The sequence below is a fragment of the Phalacrocorax aristotelis genome, chromosome 3 (assembly GCF_949628215.1).
Source record: "Phalacrocorax aristotelis chromosome 3, bGulAri2.1, whole genome shotgun sequence".
Lineage (NCBI taxonomy): Eukaryota > Metazoa > Chordata > Aves > Suliformes > Phalacrocoracidae > Phalacrocorax > Phalacrocorax aristotelis.
The window spans coordinates 63,660,634-63,681,636 of record NC_134278.1 but is presented as its reverse complement, the minus strand read 5'-3'; the positions used below and the strand labels follow the sequence as shown (position 1 = coordinate 63,681,636).

General features: G+C 37.0%; 1 protein-coding gene across 3 annotated transcripts in view; it reads left to right on the top strand.

Annotated features, from left to right (window-relative positions):
• AHI1 (Abelson helper integration site 1) overlaps window positions 1-20,112 on the top strand; it is a 98,125-nt gene extending 78,013 nt beyond the window's left edge. For 2 of the 3 annotated variants that reach the window (XM_075087696.1, XM_075087698.1), the window contains exons 22-25: window positions 1,726-1,888; window positions 3,324-3,424; window positions 14,843-14,922; window positions 18,920-20,112. In XM_075087696.1, the coding sequence (XP_074943797.1) occupies window positions 1,726-1,888; window positions 3,324-3,424; window positions 14,843-14,922; window positions 18,920-19,148 (573 nt within the window). In that variant the 3' untranslated portion in view covers window positions 19,149-20,112. The remainder of the gene's footprint in view (window positions 1-1,725; window positions 1,889-3,323; window positions 3,425-14,842; window positions 14,923-18,919) is intronic. The other variant, XM_075087697.1, reaches the window with a different exon arrangement.
• The last annotated feature ends 891 nt before the right edge of the window (window positions 20,113-21,003 follow it).

Genomic DNA, 21,003 nt, shown 5'->3' with positions numbered 1-21,003 from the left:
ACAAAAGTCACTGCAATAGGAAGTATTTGTTGCTCTGCCTTTCATTGTTTTTCATGCTGACAAGAAATTAGTGTTACATTCCTTTATTTATTTTTTTTTTTTTACCCTTAAGTGACCTTATGATTTTCATAGTGCTATCACTAAGGAAGCCGTTGCCACTTAACTGAAGTGGGCACTGTTAGAGCACCCCTTACTGGACATGATCGTGCACGCTTCAACTTCTGCACTGTTTATGGTCCTCTTCAGTGTGTTTTAGTTTGGTTCTACGCTAAAGTTCATATTTCTATATTGTCAACATCACCTGTAATTAACATATTAGCTTTCCTAATGCAGGGAGGAGAGTTGTTATAAAGGTTAATATTTCATTTTTTAGCTTCATTTTAACTTCAGTACGTTCAGGATTACTGAATGCACATTTAGATAAATTTCCTGTCTACTGAGAACTATGCTGATACTAATTCTTTGATGCTGACCAGCTCATAAATCACTACATAGAATTTGCAATGGTAGAATCATGTCTATCTTTTCCCATTCATAACTGATCTAATCTGTTTAGTTGATGGCATGGACATATAAAAATACAAGTGACCTTGGCTATATTTTTAAACACATAACTCATAAGTTATTTTACTCAAAATAGAAATACAAATATAAAAAAGCACTGTGCAGTTCAGCAGTCTTAGGTTTTAAATGCATGCATGAGTAATAAAAAAAGGAAGTGTTTTCTCCAAATCCCTATATTCATAGTAACTTTGCTGTCTCCTTCAATCTCCTATACCCTCCTATCCCTCCTCATGATCTCTGTTTCTGACCTCTTTACTTACAATTTTGTAGAGGGACCTGAGGTGAAGATTATACATAGGGAAGCAGTGTTCTTTGTTTAGAACAGATCATAATTTTGTTCTTCACTTACAATGAAGGAAGTGAGCAATTCCCTTATTCTTTCAGTTCACTTGTTTTCAGTCTTTTCTGCTCTGAATTCGTGACGACAGATTTTTGTTCATAGGGCATAGGAAATAAGAAATTATACTTGATATTTTTATATTCAGGGTAGAAAGCAGGCTTCTGGTGATACATTCTGTGTAGGATGCATGGTGCTTGCCACTGTTAGCACTTCTTTCCAGAGAAGTATAGATGCACTGTATTTCACTGGCAAATGGATTTATTATGTGAAATGGAATATAAATGAATTTTTGGCAGATATTTATAAAATTGTACATGCAAATCCTTATTTCTAAACAAAAAAGAAAAAGTGCAGTGATCAAAGCAAAACTTTGCACTGACATTTTTGTTCTAAATTTTTCCTTCGGTAAAACTGTCATACTGTTGAAGTATTTATTCGAACACACATGCTTCCATAAGCACACACAGAATGGGATCTGAAGGTGGTATAACAATTCTGAGAAAGTAAATGTATGAAGTGGGGTTTTTTTCCCTTTTGCTTCACAAGTAAATTGCTTATAAAACTAACAGCTGCTGTTTTGAAGCTAATCTTAGTGAATTGAATGTTCTTAACCATTTCTACAATCCCACAGTCCTTTATCTTGCCTCTCCTGCTGCTTTCCCACCACCCCTGATCCCATTAGCAAAACTTGAGACAGCCTCAGCTTTTACCAAAGTGCAGCTTTGGTTTCAGCTGCTTTTCTGCAAGAGGAAGTGAATGTTGCGCTTTTTTCTCTGTGGCATGGTTGTGATAAAGCTGTGGTGCTCTTATCTCTCTTTTAGGTAGTGGCTCTTTATGACTACACAGCGCATCGATCAGATGAGCTAACCATCCATCGCAGTGACATTATCCAAGTGTTATACAAAGATAATGATAACTGGTGGTTTGGCAGCCTAGCAAATGGACAGCAAGGCTATTTTCCAGCTAATTATGTGGCTGGTGAAAGTAAGTTTACTGCTGTCTTCCTGGTATACTGGTGTGGGTCTGATGGTCCAAGATTTTACCATGCTGTACTGCTTATTGTTCTGAAGATCTGAATTTATGTAGTATTCAGATGGCATAATGATGACTTATTGTAATGGAGAAATTGTATAAAGTTAGCTAACAGCTCAGCAATTTGACATAACTGACTTAGGAAGGTAGTGGCACTTAGTTAAACTTATATAGTACTGGCTTAATTATCAGTCAACTGGAATGATTCCTCATCTCTTCTTACATATAGCCACCTGGTTTGTGCCCCACCTTGACAATGTTTTAGGACATATCAAAGTACTTCAGAGACATCTTAGGCTTTTTGTAGGCAATCTCTGTGAGATCTAACCAGCTACTTTTGTAAAAACTCTTGAATTTTCCCCTACTCTAATGGAGAATGCTCAGTTCCCAAATAAGTGGATTTCAGTATAAAGTTTTAAAAGAACAATAATGGTTGCATCTCATATCTGAGCATTGAACTTGCTACCAGGTCCTTGTCATTAAAACAGTTTTGATTAAACTAATACAGACAAACCTAAATGAATCTGAACAAATAATATAGGAAGCATCGTACTCAGTCAGCTGATGTAAAGATGCTCAGTGTCCTGACAGTTATTAGTATTCAGCTTGTGGATGTAGTGTGTGGTTGCATGCTACAAGAAATTCATTTGCCCTCCTAAACTATCAAACTATCAGTTATACTGGTGTTTAGAAATCTTTTAACCCAACATTTCTCAAGATGTTTTCCCCCATTTTCTAGTTCCTCCCTCTGTCTTTCAAGTGAAGTCTAGTATTAATGCCTCTATCCTAAAAAAAACTTGGACGTAACACTGTGCTAACTTGGTGATGGTAGTTAAAGTTAGCTTAACTACTGCCCTTCCTCTTTGTCCTCCCCTTGCACATCCTGTGAATTTTCCTCTTCCTTTCTTCCTTGCAAAATAAGGCAGAGAGCAGCCTGTAGGAAGAGTCTTCAGTGATGGCCTGTTGCTTTTAAAAAAAGAGGCAGTTGTCCAACTGTGCAAGAAAACACTGGTAGATAATTTATTTCAGTTAGTGACCATCTTATTACTGAATCAAAAGAAATGCATATGATACATTTATTAAGTATCAGCCGCATTGCTTTGTTCTTAGTCATGTAAATGTTTGATTGGTTTTTTTATATAATTACCTATATAAATTACCTGTATAAAAATTACATTTAAATCTAAGTTTACTAATATAAATAAAAGTTAATGGGCAAATTTTTATAAATTCTCATACAATGTTTGGCTTCAAACATTTTTCACCTCTTTCAGTTCACATCCCTTTTTTTGGCTAGATTATAATGTCACGGTTGTTCACATAAAGTAGATGCTTTCATAATTCTTTCATGGCTCTCATAATGGTGAATTATGGATCCTGTTTTCAGAAGAATATGAAGAACAACCTTCAGGATTAGTTCCAGATTCTGCTCCTCTCCTACCTGAAGGACCAAGAGAAGCAGAGGAAGGTTCTCCAACACTACATAAGGTAATAATTTGAGAAGCAAGGATTCTGAAAATGGTGGTGGAGTATGTCTTCTGTGTGACAGGTGGACTGTATTAACTTTTGATCCTTTTTGGAAAACTTTATTTTGTGTAGACCTTATTTCAGGCAAGCAGGTAGATTTTCAGCAGATGTCTAACGTTTGTCTCCTGTGGAACCAGCTGTTTCATTGCGTGTCAATTAAATATTCTGCCTACTCTGGCACCACTGTAATGAGTGGCAAATCTCCCATTGACTCCAAGGTTGACAGAAGTATCTCTCACAGCTACCTGATGTAAATAACAGTTGAAGAAACAACATGGATTTGTCAAAACACGACATACTTTTGAGCACTTGACTGTCATTCTTGGCATGTGCAGGATCCACAGATTCTTCAAATTTTCTGCCATGAAATTTCCTTGTCTATCAGGTTGTGTAAGAGAAAGCTGTGATGTTTTTCTCTCTAGAATTTTTCAGTCCATGTAATAATATCCTAATTAAATATGTACAAAGTGATTATAAAGCATTATTACCAGACCAGGAGATACGCTGCATCTAAACGTGTTTACTTGTCAATGGATGTTTCCGTTTAAAAGCTGCTGACGGTTTTCTAATGTGAATGACTGCACCCGTTCTGTACATTGCTCAGGAGGGTAGACTACAGAGACTTCATAGTTTGGAGGAGCAAAGGAAAGAAAGGCTTTTGTTTTGACTATATCTGATATCTCCACTATGTTGTTGTTTATATATCGCATACTATATTGTATGCAGACACATACCTGTTTCTGTGATTTTAGTTAGCAGTCAGAATACAGTACAAACAGAAGAACAAAGAAACAAGAGCCAGTTTTTAGTCAAGGAAAAAAAATCCAGGGGGTTGATTTTTATTTTATTTTCTTCAGATTTCTAGAGATACTGCTATGGGCAAAGCAGGCCAAATGACTCTCGGTTCTCTGGACAGAGACTAGAAACTTTGCATAGCTTATGTTCCCCTTCTATGAAGTCAGACTGATGATTGTCTTAAAACATGGGATACTTTGTAAGCAAAAAAAAAAAGAAAAAAAAGTAATAGAAATTAATTCAATAACTTAGAATTTAAGATTTTTTTTAATTCCAAAAAGTTTGCATCCTCCTTAAGTGTGCTTTCCACAGCTATCCATTTAGTCAGATGGTACTAACATAACTACTTTAAAAGTTACTTTTGTTCAGATCTATTGCAAACAATTTAACTTTTCCATGTACTGTTCTAAAACTGAATCTAATATTTTGCATCTGATTTGCAAGACTCAAAATGTATGCTGTGTTGCTTAGGACTTTTTTCTTTTTTCAGATGATTTATCTAATCTTTGCTGCATAATATATATTGCAGTGTTCAAGGTTAAAACACTCAAAGCTACTTCTATTAACCTTTTTGTATGGCTTTTAATAGTTTTTATAGTTTTCAGTAGGTGAATAGAGATAGGTAACATTCAATAAATTATTGAGTACATATTACTCACTTGGCAGTGTTGTCAAAAGCAGCTGTCTTGTTGAAGCCAACTGCTATAAATTGAATTACTAAGTGTTTTGTTTCTAACTATACTTTAAAAACAGAAATAATCACTACACCGAGCAGCAATAATGAATCCAAAGTATCTTTTACCTCTTTGTAGCTGAGAAATTCATAGCCGAACCATTGTCTTAAGACAAGGGCGCATTACTTCCAGATACTTGTGTGAAGGCTGACTGGAACAAATATAGGAAAAATTACAACATTACTGGAGAGCATGAATCACAGAATCACAGGTTGGAAGGGACCTCAGTGATCATCTAGTCCAACCTTTCTAGGAAGAGCAGAGTCTAAACAAGATCACCCAGCACCCTGTCCAGACGACTCTTGAAAGTGTCCAATGTGGCCAAGTCAACCACTTCCCTGGGGAGGTTATTCCAATGGTTGACTGTCCTCACTGTGAAAAACTTCCCTCTGGTGTCCAATCGGAATCTCCCCAAGAGCAATTTGTGTCCATTCCCCCTTAAATGAAGATTTCTTTCATCTGTTCTCTACATTGCTGGAGGCAAAGAAGGTGTCCCAGAGGGAATATGTTGCTATACTCACCCAGTTTCGCTCATACGCAGATTAGGAAAGGGAGAAGTGCTGAGATACTTACTGTCATTAAAGACTTGACAATTTTTATCCACATCTTTTTTTTCTGTTTTAATCTAGTAAGAACCTAGTTGATTTGCTGGGTAAAATTTTTATGTTCACTAAATAACGTTACTAACATTTACAACCAGTATTTATTATTCAGCTTTGTGAGAAGTAACTTTTGTTTAGTTTTGATTACTTATATTTTCCCAATTGTCTATGGTTGACATATTTTTCTAACAAGAGTTTTTGTATTACTAGTGGCACATTTTCAATAACACTCAGTTTTAGTACTATTTCATGTAAATATTTTACTTCAATTCTACTGGTACTTTGAATTAAATTGATTGTATATTTAAAAATTAGTTGGAATTCTGTAGTAGTCTGTGTAGTACATATAGATATTCAAACATGTGATGAATAAAGTGTACAGTAACAGTCCGAAACTAAGCAAATATGTTGCTTTTTATCTTGCACTGCATCCAAGGGCACTACAAAATCGTAAAGAGTCAGAGAAAAGTAATGAAATTTTTGCAAGTCCTGTAAAAATGGTATAAGAGGATGTACTTACAAGATTAAACTATCAAAGAAGGAGCAGCGAAGAGAGTGTACAAAATAGTACATGATATAGAGAGGTGAATTGGTTGCACTCTTCTTTCTTATTTTTTCCCTTCTGCTGTTAAATGAGATCAGGGAACATTAAGCTGGAATGGAACACACCTAATATTGGTAGAAGGAAATTTATGTTTATGCCACACTTGGTTAACCTAGTGAACCTAACTACTATAAGACACTATTAAACTTATGCGCTCAGGGATTACGTTTTTTTTAATAACACATTTTAGGCTGAGGGTAATGGCTGAGATTCCAAAAGCATCTAAATGACTGGGAAATGCAAATCTGGCTAATTTTTTAAATTTATTTTCAAGTTACATAAGCACTGTATAAATCACCAAGAAGGTAGTGAGTTGAATCAGACAGAGTCAAATCTCTTTGTAAGACTTGAGATGCACTGAAGTGTAATGGTTTTACAAAAGCTGCAGAGTGCTCGTAGAAGAAACAAATTATCATTCAGCTGATTGTCATAATGAAGGAGAGTTCTACAGCACTTTGGCTTTAGGCAATACCAGATACTTCTGAGACAAAACTGCTAGGAAGACCACTGAGGGGGCTGATCGGTTATGGCAGTTCCTGTGTTGCAGCAGTGACACAGCAACTTTTCTTCCTATTCCTTTCTTTTTTTTTTTCATTAGAGCTGATGAAAGCAAATGCCAATTTCTTTTACATAGGAAATATGAAAAATCATTATTTTGTAATACCCTATGATTTTTTATTTGACAGACAATTAAGCATGTGGGAGTTTTTAAAATCAAAAAATATTTATTGAATAATTAATTATCACCTAAGTTGTTACCACAAGCAGGAAAATATAACTGAATTTTTTGGTTGTGTTTTGGGTTTTGGCCACAAACATGTTTTCCCAAATACTTAGTTATATACAGGTCTGCTGTACCTATTGTTATTTCTGTTTGGGTTTTTTTTTTTTTAGGGAATACTTAAATATTGAGCTCTGTTAAGACTGCAGAAGTACAGTTACTATGAAAATGATAGCAGTTACTTAATAGATTTTGCTACCATACGAGACTAAATAGGGCACTTAAAATGTGGAATAATACTATGGTTTTAATTACTGAGAGTACCAGATAGTCTAATTAAAAACAGGTTTCCAACTGCAGATATTATAAATGCATATGTAGCTAATCTTCAGAATTTTATGATGAATGAATAAAATGGAATCATTAACTTAGGAAGAGGGTGTAGTACTCAAGATCCAATATTAATCTTTGCAAATAATAGAAGAAAGTTGTAGTTCAAAGAACCTGCTTTCAAAATGCTTTCTACCATCAGCTTTGCATTCATAGCATAATAATTTTATGCAAACCTTGTTTTCCTGCCTTATGAGTTACTTAACTCCTGAGCCACAAAATTAGGTCATAATCATCTTTAATTACAACATACATGTAAACTGCCAATAGAAATTTCATGGAGTGAAGTTCTCACTGCACTGATGAAGAATCCCAAGAGATAGAGACAGACTTGTCATCTGGCTGCTCCAGTAAATGTGCTGTTTTCAGGTTCCTTAAGCTGAAGGCAGAAATGACAGGAATTCAGATAGGGTTCTATTAGAAACCAGAATTTGGGTTTTGCAAAACTTTGGCAAATCAGAGGCACTTCAAAGTCAATAGAGTGTCTTTTGGTTTTGGGGAGGGGCTTTGGCCAGAAATGTTCTGCTGTCTATAAAATCTTGTGAATAATTTTTATAATTTAAGGTGGCCTACCATTCACTATATAAAGTGCATCTGGTTGGATTCTGAATGTTAATGACTCGATTCTACGTTATGTGAGAATAGTGGGAAGTAATAATAGACAAAAACAAAACAGTAATTTAATATGTCCATTAAATGTGTAAGAAAATATTATTTGAAAAAATATTAAGGTGTAAAATAATGATCATAAGCGTGAAAAGAAAAGGGTTACCTTCAAGAACTATATTATTATTGCACAGTTTGGATTATTTACCCAGACATCATCAAAACTTGATTCCATGTATATTTAAGCAAAGTTTGGGATTATCACAGTTCACATAAATAATTCATGTTCTCACTCTTTTTACGCTGCAGTAGGTGGTTGTCAGACTTTCTGAACATTTAGCCTAGTGGGTCTGAAACTAACCTGCCGAGCAATTGATGCTTTTCCTCTGGGCTTGAGCTGTTTCGGTGTGGGTGTGTTTGTGGGCTCAAAATTTATTAGATTTAAAAATTTCAAAGCACAGAAAACTTGCTCAAAAATATTTCCAAAAATACTAGCTAGAAATTTTTCTATCAGTTTCATCAAAAACTTTCATTTTACAATTTGTGCTGTTTCTGTTTTTTCTGTTAATGGTGCCTTTCTCCAGGTTACTGGGCAACGCGTCAGGGATTGATTATCTTATAAGAAGAGGAGGGACCAAAGACGTGGTAGTGTTAATGAGGGAAACATTAAAGAATTAATACAGTGGAACTCTTGCAATGAATAGAGCTAAAGGCTTTCAACATTTCATGAAGTGTGTTCTTTTTAAAGGTTCAGAGAGGTTGCAGACCCACAAAAATGTGATACCCAATTGAATTAGATTGTGTATTACAGTGAAGTTTAAAATTCTGGCCTTCATTCATGCCTAATATGATTACAGATATCTCTTTCTAAAGGCATTGACATCTGGGCTTAAAGAAACTATGCTTTTCTAGCATCAGTCAGCAAAGCTGCTGTGTGGTCTTCCACATAAACTGTTGAATAGGTGTTATAGGATAGAGACATCTTTGCAAATACTACTTTTTAAATAGTAATTACTTTGTTCTTGAAGAAATCCTTCTTCTGAAGGAAATGTTACTATGTTACCATCCACGAGGAATAGACCATTTTCCCTTAAACATTACCCGATATTAACATATTTCACCTTTTCAGTTTTGTAGCTTCCTATTTTTAGATATTCTGTTTTCCCTTTAAAATGCAGTTTGTACTGTTCAAGCTGAATTAACCCCTTAAGCATGTGTGGTGCTACTTTATTTGTAAGCTGGTAGCTCTTTCTTTTTCAACTCCAAGACCACCTCTGTGGTTCCTAATGTGTTCTGTCTCAAAAAATGTTTGCACCTGGGTCTAGTATTATTTGAGTCATTGAAAGAAAAGGTATCTGGTCTATAAGCAAATGAATATCTATTGGGGGGAAAAAGAAAAGATGAAGTGACATCCATAGTCATTTGCTGTAAGTGACTGGTCTGTTTAAAGATGGGAAGAATCAGGCTGAGCCCCTTAACTGGTCAAGCAGAACTAAAAATACTGTTGAGGGATATTTATATTATTAAGGTAGTTCTCAGGAGCAAACTAACTTCTCTGTCCCCATTGTTTCTCCTCGGGCCCTCATAGCCTCTTTCCGAAGAGGAATGAACTATTTTTATGTAAATTCTAATGCAAAGCTGTAACCACAGATAAATTCCCAGAGGGCAAGGCTTCAAGACTGAAAACAGCTGTTCTAAACCATAGTGCTTCAGTTTGAAGTATCTTCTCTCCACTGTTCCTCCTCTTTCTTTTGCTGTCCCTCAAATAGTTGTTTAGTTGATTTCATTTCTGAAATATGCTATTTGTCAGTGTTGAGCCATGACTACGGTTTTCACCCACCAGCTTTCCTGCTGGTCTCTCCAAGCCCTGAACAGGTCCAGGGTTTTGCAGTTTCAATGACTAAACAAGGCAAAGTCTTCTCTGCCTGTGGCTCTAGCATTCATGGATGGAGAAGCTAGTGAGTGTTGGCTTAGTCCTAAAGACTACAGTGGTTTAGCTGCGTTTTATGAGAAAGATGGAAATTCGTACCAATGTCTCTGTTGTATACAGAGCCATGGTTCTGCTAGATACTCACAGCTAAGTTAATACTGGTAGATGTAAGGGTTACTATATGGAGAATCTGATTTAGATAGGGTTGTTATTTAAAAACACTAGAGAGGGGGAAAAAAGCAATTATAAGTCAATTGCATTTTAAATAGGAAGGACGTGGCAAAAGAAGAGTATGTAAATCCACTAGCAAAGCTCCCTGCCAGTTGTTCATTTAATGGTGAAATTTGTGGAGGAGTGCAGGACAGCAGGAAAGAAATGATGAGTGCGGTATGGTATCACAGCATTTCTCCCAAACTTGACTTGTTAGCACAGTTTTGACAGGAGGCATCAACATGGTTCTGGGGACTTAAGTACATTGCTATAAATCTTTTATCCATGGACTGTGTAATAGAAAACAAAATACGAACTCAGTATTGAGTTTAATGTCCTAAAGACTAGTCTGAAAAAAAACAGAGACATGTTCGTTCTTGCTGTCTGTGATCCACTGAATCTTTAATTAGATCAAGTTCTGTAGAAACAGCTTCTATGAGATAGTTCTCCTGTGCAGAATAGGCTATAGAGCAAGCGCCTTTACTTTCATGGCTTGAATCAACTAAATAGATTGCCTGCACCACTCCATTCTGTCCATCTACCTCTTAGTCTATCGGAGTACCTCTGCAGACCATCATCAGTCTTAGAGGCAACGCTGCACAGCCTAGAGGAAAGCACTGCCAAAGTTGAAGGCTTGGGATGAGACATCCTCCCTGGTATTTCTTTTAGAAGCCCTCTGCTTTAGGTTTTGCTATGAAGTGTGTTGTCATATGTATGATTGTTTCCACAAGTTGCACAGGGATGGTTTAGTGCTTGACTTAATGCTGTGGATTCTACAGCAGGGGTCAGGAACTGAAATGCTTTTGTGTATTTATCCTTTGTTTTGCCTTCGTTGCTTCTTATGTGGCAACACTGAGACAACATTATCAAAAAACTGAGGCCAAATGAGCTGCAAAGCAAGCAAGCAAGTCTTCTGAAAAAGGAAAGTATATATTTTGTTACAATTTTTATTTTTATGGTGGTAAACAAAGCAAAAGAAGTTTCAGAAAATCGAAGCGTCTACAGCTGATATGAACTGATGTTCTCTCCTTCTGGTGGGCTATATCTTTCAAAGGATGGAGAATTTGAATATGGCAACAAAATTGAACACCATTAGTGGCACTATACAAAGCTCATTTTTTGTGCTGTGTTCAGTATTTGTTCTTGTGAACAGAAAAGTTCAAGCATAAGAATTATGTGACACATCAATCTTTTTCTTTAAAACAGACAGAGCCCTAATAATGCGGTATTGATATTTTAGCTCTGCAGTCTAGAGGAATTTAATAGCTAACGCTGTATCTGTTACTACGCTAGGTTTGCTGAATCTTAATAGACACAGTGACAATAGTGCAGAGCTGTTTGGAGTTTCCTGTGAGATCTGCCTGTGCAAAACAAGAGGTCAAGAGGTTTAGAAACAGGAAAGAAGAGATCAACAGCCTCTTCAGCCCCTCCATACTCTAGAATTCTGTGGCTTGCTCCTTACACTAGCATGTCCGTGATGCATTCTCAGTTTCTAAGTGTTACCACTACCTCCTTGGCCATATACCTCCTGCCTGTTTTCCCAGCCTCCACTCAGTCATTCACTGTGCTCCTCCTGCTGCTTCATCCCCTTGTTGCACTGGCTCCTGCACTGCCTTCATTCATCTGCCGCTGACGGCCACTTGTGCCTTCAGTACTGCTACTGCTTGCTCACATCACTGGGGTGGGAAAAGTAGTTCAAGGAGTGGGCTGAGGGACAACACAGAGGTATGTGGAAGAGAAGGTGGTGGCAGAGAGATCTGCTTCAAAAAGGTCTAATATCTATTTCCTGCCTCATTACGTACTTGAAAGTTTGTAGGTAAGAAAGGTATCATACTTGAACTGTACTCTGGAGAATTGGGAGTCTGTCCCTACAGACCCTAGGAATTCTCCTTAGTTGCCACGTCAGATGAACACAGCTATTCCAAGATAGTCTCTAATTGTGTGCTTTACTTCCTTGGTACCCATACTGAAACACTGTGCTCGAATAGATGAAAGCCTGTGTGATGAGCAGGTTTTTTTTAAAACAGATCATAAGAACATCATTTAAGCAGTTTAATTTAGTGGATATTTGAATCTTCTAACTGTAAAACAAGATCATTTTCTGTCTTTTGGTATCTGTAAGTATAAAAAAACTTAGTCGGTTTTTTATAAGAGAAGTCAGTCTTCTGTAGTGGCACTGAAAGGAATTCTGCCAAACTGTGCTTTGGAAGGGTCCATATTTGGTTATAGTATTAGTACAATATTGAGATTCTGTTATATTTACTCAAAAAGGAGGGTAAAACAGCCTAGTTCAACATCATTTCCATAGGATCATCAGAAAAAGTTTTTGTTTTGACTGCAAGCTAAGTGAATTCATGATGGTATATGGGAAGGAACTGCAAGGTTATAAATGCTGAAGGAAGTATTAATTACTTAGAGTCATTCCCTTTACAGCACTCCCTTGTATTTTCATATCAGTGACATTCTATTTCCTTCTTCTGTGTTTACTTTACCATTGACTTAGTCTCAAGTTTATTACGGTATTAACAAGGATTTTGTGTGTGAAGTAGATTTTTCTTTCTAGCTCCACCAACAGTACATTATTATATTGTAACAGGCTGACTTTTCTCTGAACTAATCCAGCAATCTGTGTTATTTCAGCAGACTAATTTAGTGACTAATGTTTGAACATGGTTGTTGTGGGCAGTGTGCTTGTATGAATTCAATAAATCAATGGGAGCTTGACCCTGTTTCTTCTAAGTCAGCAGAAAAATAATATTAAACTAATAAAATAATAATAGGGAGCAGGACCAAGGCAAAAAAGTTCAAATTTCATTCAACTACTAACATTAACTAGATTTTTTTTATTAATTCTGTTTAGAGTTTAAGACAATTATTAAACTGTTCAAGGCCTAAGTCTGAGGTTTGGGAGATATGGGTTCTGCTTCCAATATGGTCTGCATTTGTATGTGCCAAGACAATTTTCATCTCTCTCTCACTTTACCCCAAATTAAAATTGGACAACAGTACTTGGCAGGGGAATGTTAAGTTTTATTTATTAGGGCTTTGAAATCTCTTATGGATACGTTTAGTGTCTGAAAACAAAGTATTTTCATTCCGCTTTAAAATACTGAAACTAATGATTAAGTGATAAAAAGAACTGCTGTGAAGCAACCTTCTATTTTCTCTCTGTTTAAGTTAAATATGGAGGAACCATGGTACGCCTTCCCTGTGAGGTCACACAAAATAAAATGAACAATTGGCAAACTAGAAGGTCAAGAACTGTAACTTTTTTCTTCTTCTTCTCTGTTGCTTCCAGAAAGCTCTTGTTGACTTTGTGGTTACTTTTTTTTGGTGCTGTACTGTTCTTAGGCACTCCAGAGCTCCTGAATGGTACTTTCTTCCTAATACTGTTCATTTTTTTAACTGGGGTTCTAGAGACAGTAATGTCGGTAACTGTCTGTTTCTGGGAGCAATTCAGGCTGATAGCAGAACATTAAGCATCTTATTTACAAGCAGATAAGTAGCTCTCTGCTTGGCAGAACTGCATGGGTTGATCTTTTTGACACTAGGGATATTTGAGAAACTCAGAAACAGTGCAGTAGGTCTTGCTTTAGGCTGACTATGAATCCAAAATTCAACTAACAGTCTTAAAAAATCGTAAATGTGGGCCAAGTTTTGAGGGTTGAGTTAGTTTCAAGCCCATTTTTCTCCTTTACTCCCTGAAAATAATCTTATTTTTTGGAAAGTACCAGATCTAATCTCTCCCTCCCTTTTCTGGCCTAGGGCTCCAGTATCCTGAAAGAGACCTTTTTTCCTAGCTTTCCAAGGTCTTCATAGGAACCAGTCCCCACTCTCACAATGCCTGCCTGGATAAAATGTCTTTTTTTCTTTCATCCGTGCCATACCAAACGGATGCTTACAGAACATAGCTGTCCTGTCAAACTGAACTGCTTTCCAGAGCTTTTTTCCCTCAGTTGTGGTTCTCTGGAGGCCAGAATTTCCTGGGTGGATGTATAGTGTATGCCTGCTTCCCAAAGAGCAAAATTTGAGTGAGACATAAGACCTGTCAGTTGTGTTGGCTTCTGCTCTCCATGAAACTGAATCTGCATGGGTAGTTACCAGGTATTTGTGAACAGCCTGGAAGAAGGTAGAGGAAAATAATCTGTCCCTGAAGACAGTAAACTCAGGGAGGGCACTCGTATTTCATTACAGGGATTCTTGCAGTATGAGACTTGTTAGAGTTACAAGATGTTTGTTTATATAGGGAGCGAGTTGCACAGAGACCCATTAATTACATTGGAAATCAGAGAACTTACTTAAACTCTTCCAGGTTGGTTTGGTTCGTTGGCTTTAGTCCTGAATTATAAAGTAACATGGAGTGATTTGAACTGCTTTTGACTGAAACTTGCAGGGTTAAAAAATAGATGGGTTTCTCTTGTTAAAACTATGCAATAAGATGGCTTTTTAGCATTCCGTCTTTATTCGTGTAGTAGCAGAAATAACAGTTCTTTACAGACCATGTGTATTTTAAGCTTACTTCAAGCAGATTCATAACCTCTTGTTTCTACAGATACCTGAAAGCTATCTTTTGTTTGCAAGTAGGTTTTTTTTTTTATAAAGCAGGGTACTGTTTCCTTGTTTGTAACCACATAGGAGTTAACATTTTATGGCTGATAGACATTCTTTTTCAAATGAGGTATATTCTCTCCTTATTCAGGAAGCTGGTGGGTTTTCTATGTACATGTGTTGGCCCCATTGTCTGTCTGTCTTTTTACCTTCCTGCTTTTTTTTTTTTTCTTTTACAGGTGTCACAAGTAATCAGTAAGTCAGGGGACCTAAAATTTAGCTCCGAGTGTGACACAGATAGAGGATCACCTGCAACACAGTAAGCAAGAAATACTTAAAACAATTTGCAGTGTTACTTCTACAACTGCTTCTAGGAAGATGCGAGAAATATTGCAAGGGTTATTTTGTTTCAGCAAGCAAAGCAAGAAGTTAGCTTTAGGATTATCGTTCAAAAAGTGCTTCACACCTGAAACGAGAAGGAAATAACAGTCTGTATATACGTACACACACACACGTGTGTGTACACGCAGTCTCTCCCATGAAAAGAGCAAGGGCTTATAATGTACATGAGAATCAAAACTCAGGGATATGGGATTGCCCTGTGGCATCCCTTAGCAATGTATTAGGCTTTGTTGCTACAAACTGCAAACTATTTTTGCACCTTCTAAAAATTGCAAAAGGTTGTCACATACTGAAAAGATGCAAGCTTTCACTGTGACACTTGCATTTTTTTTAAATTGTATGTATTCGTTGTGTGAAAGCTGTAAGCAGATAAGATCTCAACATTTTGAACAAGAGCTTCCACAATATCTTTAGTTATTGCAACCATTTATACTTCAAAAAATACATCCGAAAATACTTCCTGTGTTTGTCATTACAGGTATCTGTCATCTAAGTTATTTCACTGATCATTTTCCAGACTGGTCCCCTCCCCATATGAATAATCTGTGCATACATGATGTAGATGCAGATACATATCTCATTTTAACTTACCTTTGAATCTTAATTTTCTATCTCCAGCCATATCTAGATCTGAAAATAAATTGCGGGTGGGAAGTTTAACTCTCACATACGATGAGGAATGGGCTGTATTTGACAGAATTCAGTGTTGAATTCTAGGCATAACTATTCTGATAGGATGTACATTAAGGAAGGAAATGCCTTAAAAGCACGGTTACTGTGACGGTTGACAGAGTCTGCTAGAAGCCCCTATCAAAAATTTGGTATGACTCAACTCCATTAGTAGAACTTCAGGAAACAATTGTTTTGAGTGACCTTTCCAGGGCATCCACTGAAGAATGTGGGACTACAGATTTAAAATGTGGAATCACAAATTATTTAATCAACTTCAAGAATTTTGAGTCGTATCAAATGCGAAATACCCACTTTAATGAAAACTCAGGCTGTCCTGAGAAGAGATCACACTGAAGTGTCATGCTGAAGAACCAGAGACCCAAAACTGCTTCACTTACACTTCAGAAAGGTGAGAGAAGACACCTACATGCCTGGGTCACTGGAATGTATTCCCTGCTCCTGAGCTATAGGGAGCAGGAGTATCATGGAGATGCCAGTCTGAAGTCATGCTTCATGTCATTGCTGTCCCACCTGGGCAAAGAGCAGTGTTGCAGAGCCTCATTCACAAGCTTTCCAGGGTACTGAGCCAGTTATACCCGATCATTAGCAAAAGGTGCCATGAGGTAGTGTTTGATGCTATACCTTGTCAGGAAGATGGGCATGTCAGTACCTCACAGTGCTGGATTTTCCTTCCATGTACAGGGCATTCTAGGCTTTATTACGTTTTTGCTGCATTTGTCCCCAGTGCTTGTGTTTTATCTGATGTGGAGAGGGTAGTTTTCACTACGTGTTTTAAGATCAGAATGCAAATCTGAGCAATGTCTATTCCTAATGTAAAGCTTGAATCTGAAAGTATGTACTTTGCAAGCTCTTCCATGAAATAGAACATAACAAAACATGATTCACTTGTCTTTGTAATTATAGCAGTGACTGCATGTACCAAGTTTTTTTCAGAAGAAACTACAAGTTTTTGCCTTATTTTGAGAGCTAGAAGAGAGAATGATCTTCTGGCATTTCTGATGCCAGTAGTTTAAAAGACTGTTCCATATTTCTGTTTATAGGCTATCTATATAGTACAGATTAGATAATAGAACATCTCAGAAACGTGGCTGCATATTTTTCATGAAAACTCTCACTACTTTGTACCTGAAACCATGACCTGCAGGGGCTGTTACAGAACTACAGTTTTCTTGATCACTGTAGTTGATGTTTCTTGAAATAACCTTAAAAAAATGACACACATGCAAGTGTTGTGGTCTTAACTGGAAAAGTTTTCTATTTTAGCATCTAAAAGCAGTATCAACATGTCTTGAGGTCCAAGTATTTAAATAGTTGCTCTACCTGAAACATTGTTATCTTCCTGTTTTCTGTGAAAATACACTTAATATCCATTTCACATGCTAGTATACAACAGGAATTATGCAGTAAATAAACTTTGTAAGAATCAAGTGAGAAGCGATTGCCAAGTACTTTCACTGTGGAGAAGTGAAACTGTTAGCACCTGCACAGCCCACTATACCTTTCTTTGAGCCTTGAAATGAATGATTGCTGGTTTTGCCTGTTAGAACAGTATTCATTATGGCCACAATACCTGCTGTAAAAGAAACTGAATGGCAAGCTCTTATGACATGTCTGTCTTTCAGAATTTCTGGATGGAAAATACGGTTTTGCAACTGGAAAACAAATTTTATCCAAGGTGGTAGTAGATTTTTAGCGTAGCCAAGCAGTTAACTATGTCCATATAACAGATGCTAAGTGAAGTCAGGTTTTTATCTAAGTATCTCAAAGATGTGATACATCACCACATCTGATGTTCAGATAATAAAAAGATGAAAACTACTTCTCAAATTTTGAGTAGCTGTATACTGAAAATGTGCATAGTACCCTCACCCTTTGAATATTAATTATTAGATGCTATTTGTCAGATACATTATCTCCTAAGATGTATTCCCATTTGTACGGTTTTGTTGAGCTACACTAGGTAGTGCTCTCTGCATAAATTTACAAGTGATTATGCATCAGACCCAGCAGAACACTCAGTTTGGTAGATTGGTACTTATATCACTGATTAATTATGATTTTGTTCCCTGGTTTCCTGCAACAGTACTTCTCAAATCATTCCAGGAATCCGAACACAGAGGGTCTTAAACTCCAGAATGTTTTCTTTCAGGATCTTCCAGTATTAGAGCTGCAGCAATTCATGTATTCAGGAATACACAATTTAGCTTAAAAAAATTCAAACTGTAGGCAGAGAGTCATCAGTCCATTAGCAAGGCTGACGTGTAAACATTTTCCTTTACGAAGTATGATTACATTAGGACAGTATCACCAACAGCAATGCTCTTGCAGTACCCGTTTTGGGGAAACTGCACACATCTCATTGCATTCTTTAGTCTTGATTCATCCACTCACTTATGTGTTTCAGCAGCAGTCAACATAACAGTTCTGGTCACGAACCAAGACCTCTTTGTGCTAGGCACAACACAGATTTTGAACAAAGACAGTACCTGCCCTTGAAAGCGTATGATTGAAGTATCACTACATATTTATAGTTAAGTTACAACTTCTGTCAAGAGCGGGAGTTCATGGTGTAACATCTGCATAATCCCTGGCATCACCTGCAAGACCAGCCTACTTCCCTTGTTAAAGGTGCTAATGGGGAAAGATACAGAAGCTTGACTGATGCTTTTGGCATTGTATGAAGTCTGATAAGCATGAATAGACATTAAAGTGATTTCTGATTCCATAAATCTGTCCTAGTTCAGGTAAACTAAAATGGAAAACTGATCTTATGCACTTTGCCTGCCTGTCTCATTCTTGTTGAATAAATAAACCAGGAATCTCTCTGTAATTGCAAGTATTTTGGTGTTTGAGCTTAGGAAAGAAAAAAAAAAATGTGCAATGGCTTTTATGAGAGGAGGAGACTGGTAATTTGTGTTCTCTAATTACGTCTGTTGACTACTGATCAGGACTACCTCCTTTTTAAGATCATGAGCAATTCTTTTCAAAGCAATGCTATGATATGTTGAAAAGTAGACTGGTGGAGTGGTCTCATATTTTGTCTTCATGTTTTTTCTGTCTTTGTTCTGCTGCAGAATGGTAGTTTTTATAGCTGTTTCAGCATTGTACTCAAGGGGGACAGGCAGACAATTGCTCTAACACATCAGTTGGGGATGGAAAAAGCTCTAAATATGGGCTAACTTTGTGTTTCTTTTACTCTCTTTATATCCATCTTCCTCTAGAGGTGCAAAGAAAAAGAAGAAAAGGATACAGAAGAACGAGATAGAAAATCAGCACAACTTAATGCCTCTCGATACTCCTGTATCATCAGTTACAGCTAACAGTGTTGAAAATGAACCTATAGCCCATGGGGTGGAATTGAAGAAGAAGAAAAAGGCAGTGAGAGGCTCAAACTTCAGCACAAATGGAAAGACAAATATTGCCTTTGAGCCTGAATGCTATGATGTGTAGTCATAATTTAATTCTAATTACTGGTATGATACTCGGTATACATGTTGAAAGCTGCAACTACAATCTTACTTCTAGGATTAAGAAGAAACAAAGAAGTTGAAATACTCAAAAAAGCAAAATGGCGCCAGTTGTGACTTAACAATGGTGTAAACCTGTTCTGGAAGACTTCTGCCCTGGGTTCCATGAAATCAACAGAACTTGAATGTTCAGCTCCTCACTGGACTGATAAAATCTGAAACAGGCTTTCATATTTCATGAGAACCCCACTGCCAAATACAATGTTAACCAATTTAATATCTGGTTACACCTCCACTTAGGCTGAACAGGCATTTCTGTAGACTGCAGATCGATCCATTGGGAGCAGAGAATCAAGTGAAAGTGTGATCTAGAGCAACACTGGCCCAACCACTACATAAATTATTAAATTAGCATTTTAAAATGTGCTCTAAGTAAGATGGAGGATTGTGCAGAATGGTTAAATTTCAAAGGAACGCTGACATTACAGTGTACCTGAAAACACAAGCTTTTTAAAATTTTTTTCCTGACATCAAATATTCTTGGACTTGCATTTTGCAGCTCTGAAGTGAATGCTGAGTAACTACCTATGCAACTACACTGTCTTCAGTGGGACTACTCATGCTTACCAATGTAAACAAGTAATGCAAATTCCAGGCAATTATATTTTTCAAATGAGGTTTTCTGCACATAATAAAAGTGCATTGCAGTTTTGTCAGAGATCCTGGCCGCTTTGGCAGCAGTCTTGCCAAATATACTTTCTTTTGTCTGAATGAAATATTTCATATCCAACTGTGCTGTTTGTTTTACTTGTAGACCTTGTTCACTTGTTAGTGTCATTAATCTATTTTTTTACTTGTGTATTATGTTGTGAACTTTTACTAATGACTTCACTAAATTATCTACAGTGCTAAATAATTTTTTATATTAAAGGAAACACTTTCTATCAGTTAGTGTTGGTATTTTTTCTGGCTGATGATGTCCAGTTTATTTTTACTCTGCTAGGAAATTCTTCCTCCTCCCCCTCTGAAGCAATAAATAACATAAAATTAGAAAGCCCTTATTTAGTAGACAGGGCACTTGATTCCATTAAAAAAAGAAGTGAGAATAACAATGTTGGGCACTGATGTGTGAAATGCACCCAGATGCGGAGGACTAGTTGCTATATATTGTAATATCTTCCCTGCACATGTTTTAAAGCCAGAAAAATCTGTAAACTTGTTTCTTTTGAGTAAAGCATGGCAACAAATACTCTTTTTGGCTATGCTGGTAGTCATTCTTCGCTAACAGTCCTAGCTTTGCTTTGCCTAGAGCATGTGTATAGAGTTCTCCCCTAAATGGGACTTGCGTATGTGTACTGGAAACTTATTAATGTCTCTTTCCCCAGTCAGAGGTGGTGTAAAATTATCTTAGTCCTGGGACAGCCTGATTCTAGCGAGGCTCCGAGCCTCTTACCTCTCTGCTTTTGCAACATATTCCAACTCATAATTCTGTGTGATGTGGGACTTAAGGATTTTATAAAAGAAAAAAAATCCCAATGTCTTATGTTTCTTAAAATGTCCTGGACCAGATTTAAAATAAGGGCAGAGCATGACATCAGGCTCCACGTCAGGGAGAGCTGAGCAGTAGCCAAGATCTGGGAGCTCATTGGAAAGCATTGTAAAATGTTAATTTGGCATTGTGGACACTGAAGACAGAAATAACACTTCAGATAAACACCACAGAGAGATGGTAGTTCTAATCAAAGGCACAGCACCTCCTTTCATGCCTGCAAACTAGGGCTCCAATTATGTTCACTGCTCTGAAGCTGAATAGAGCCGCTTTGCCACACTTTCCAAAT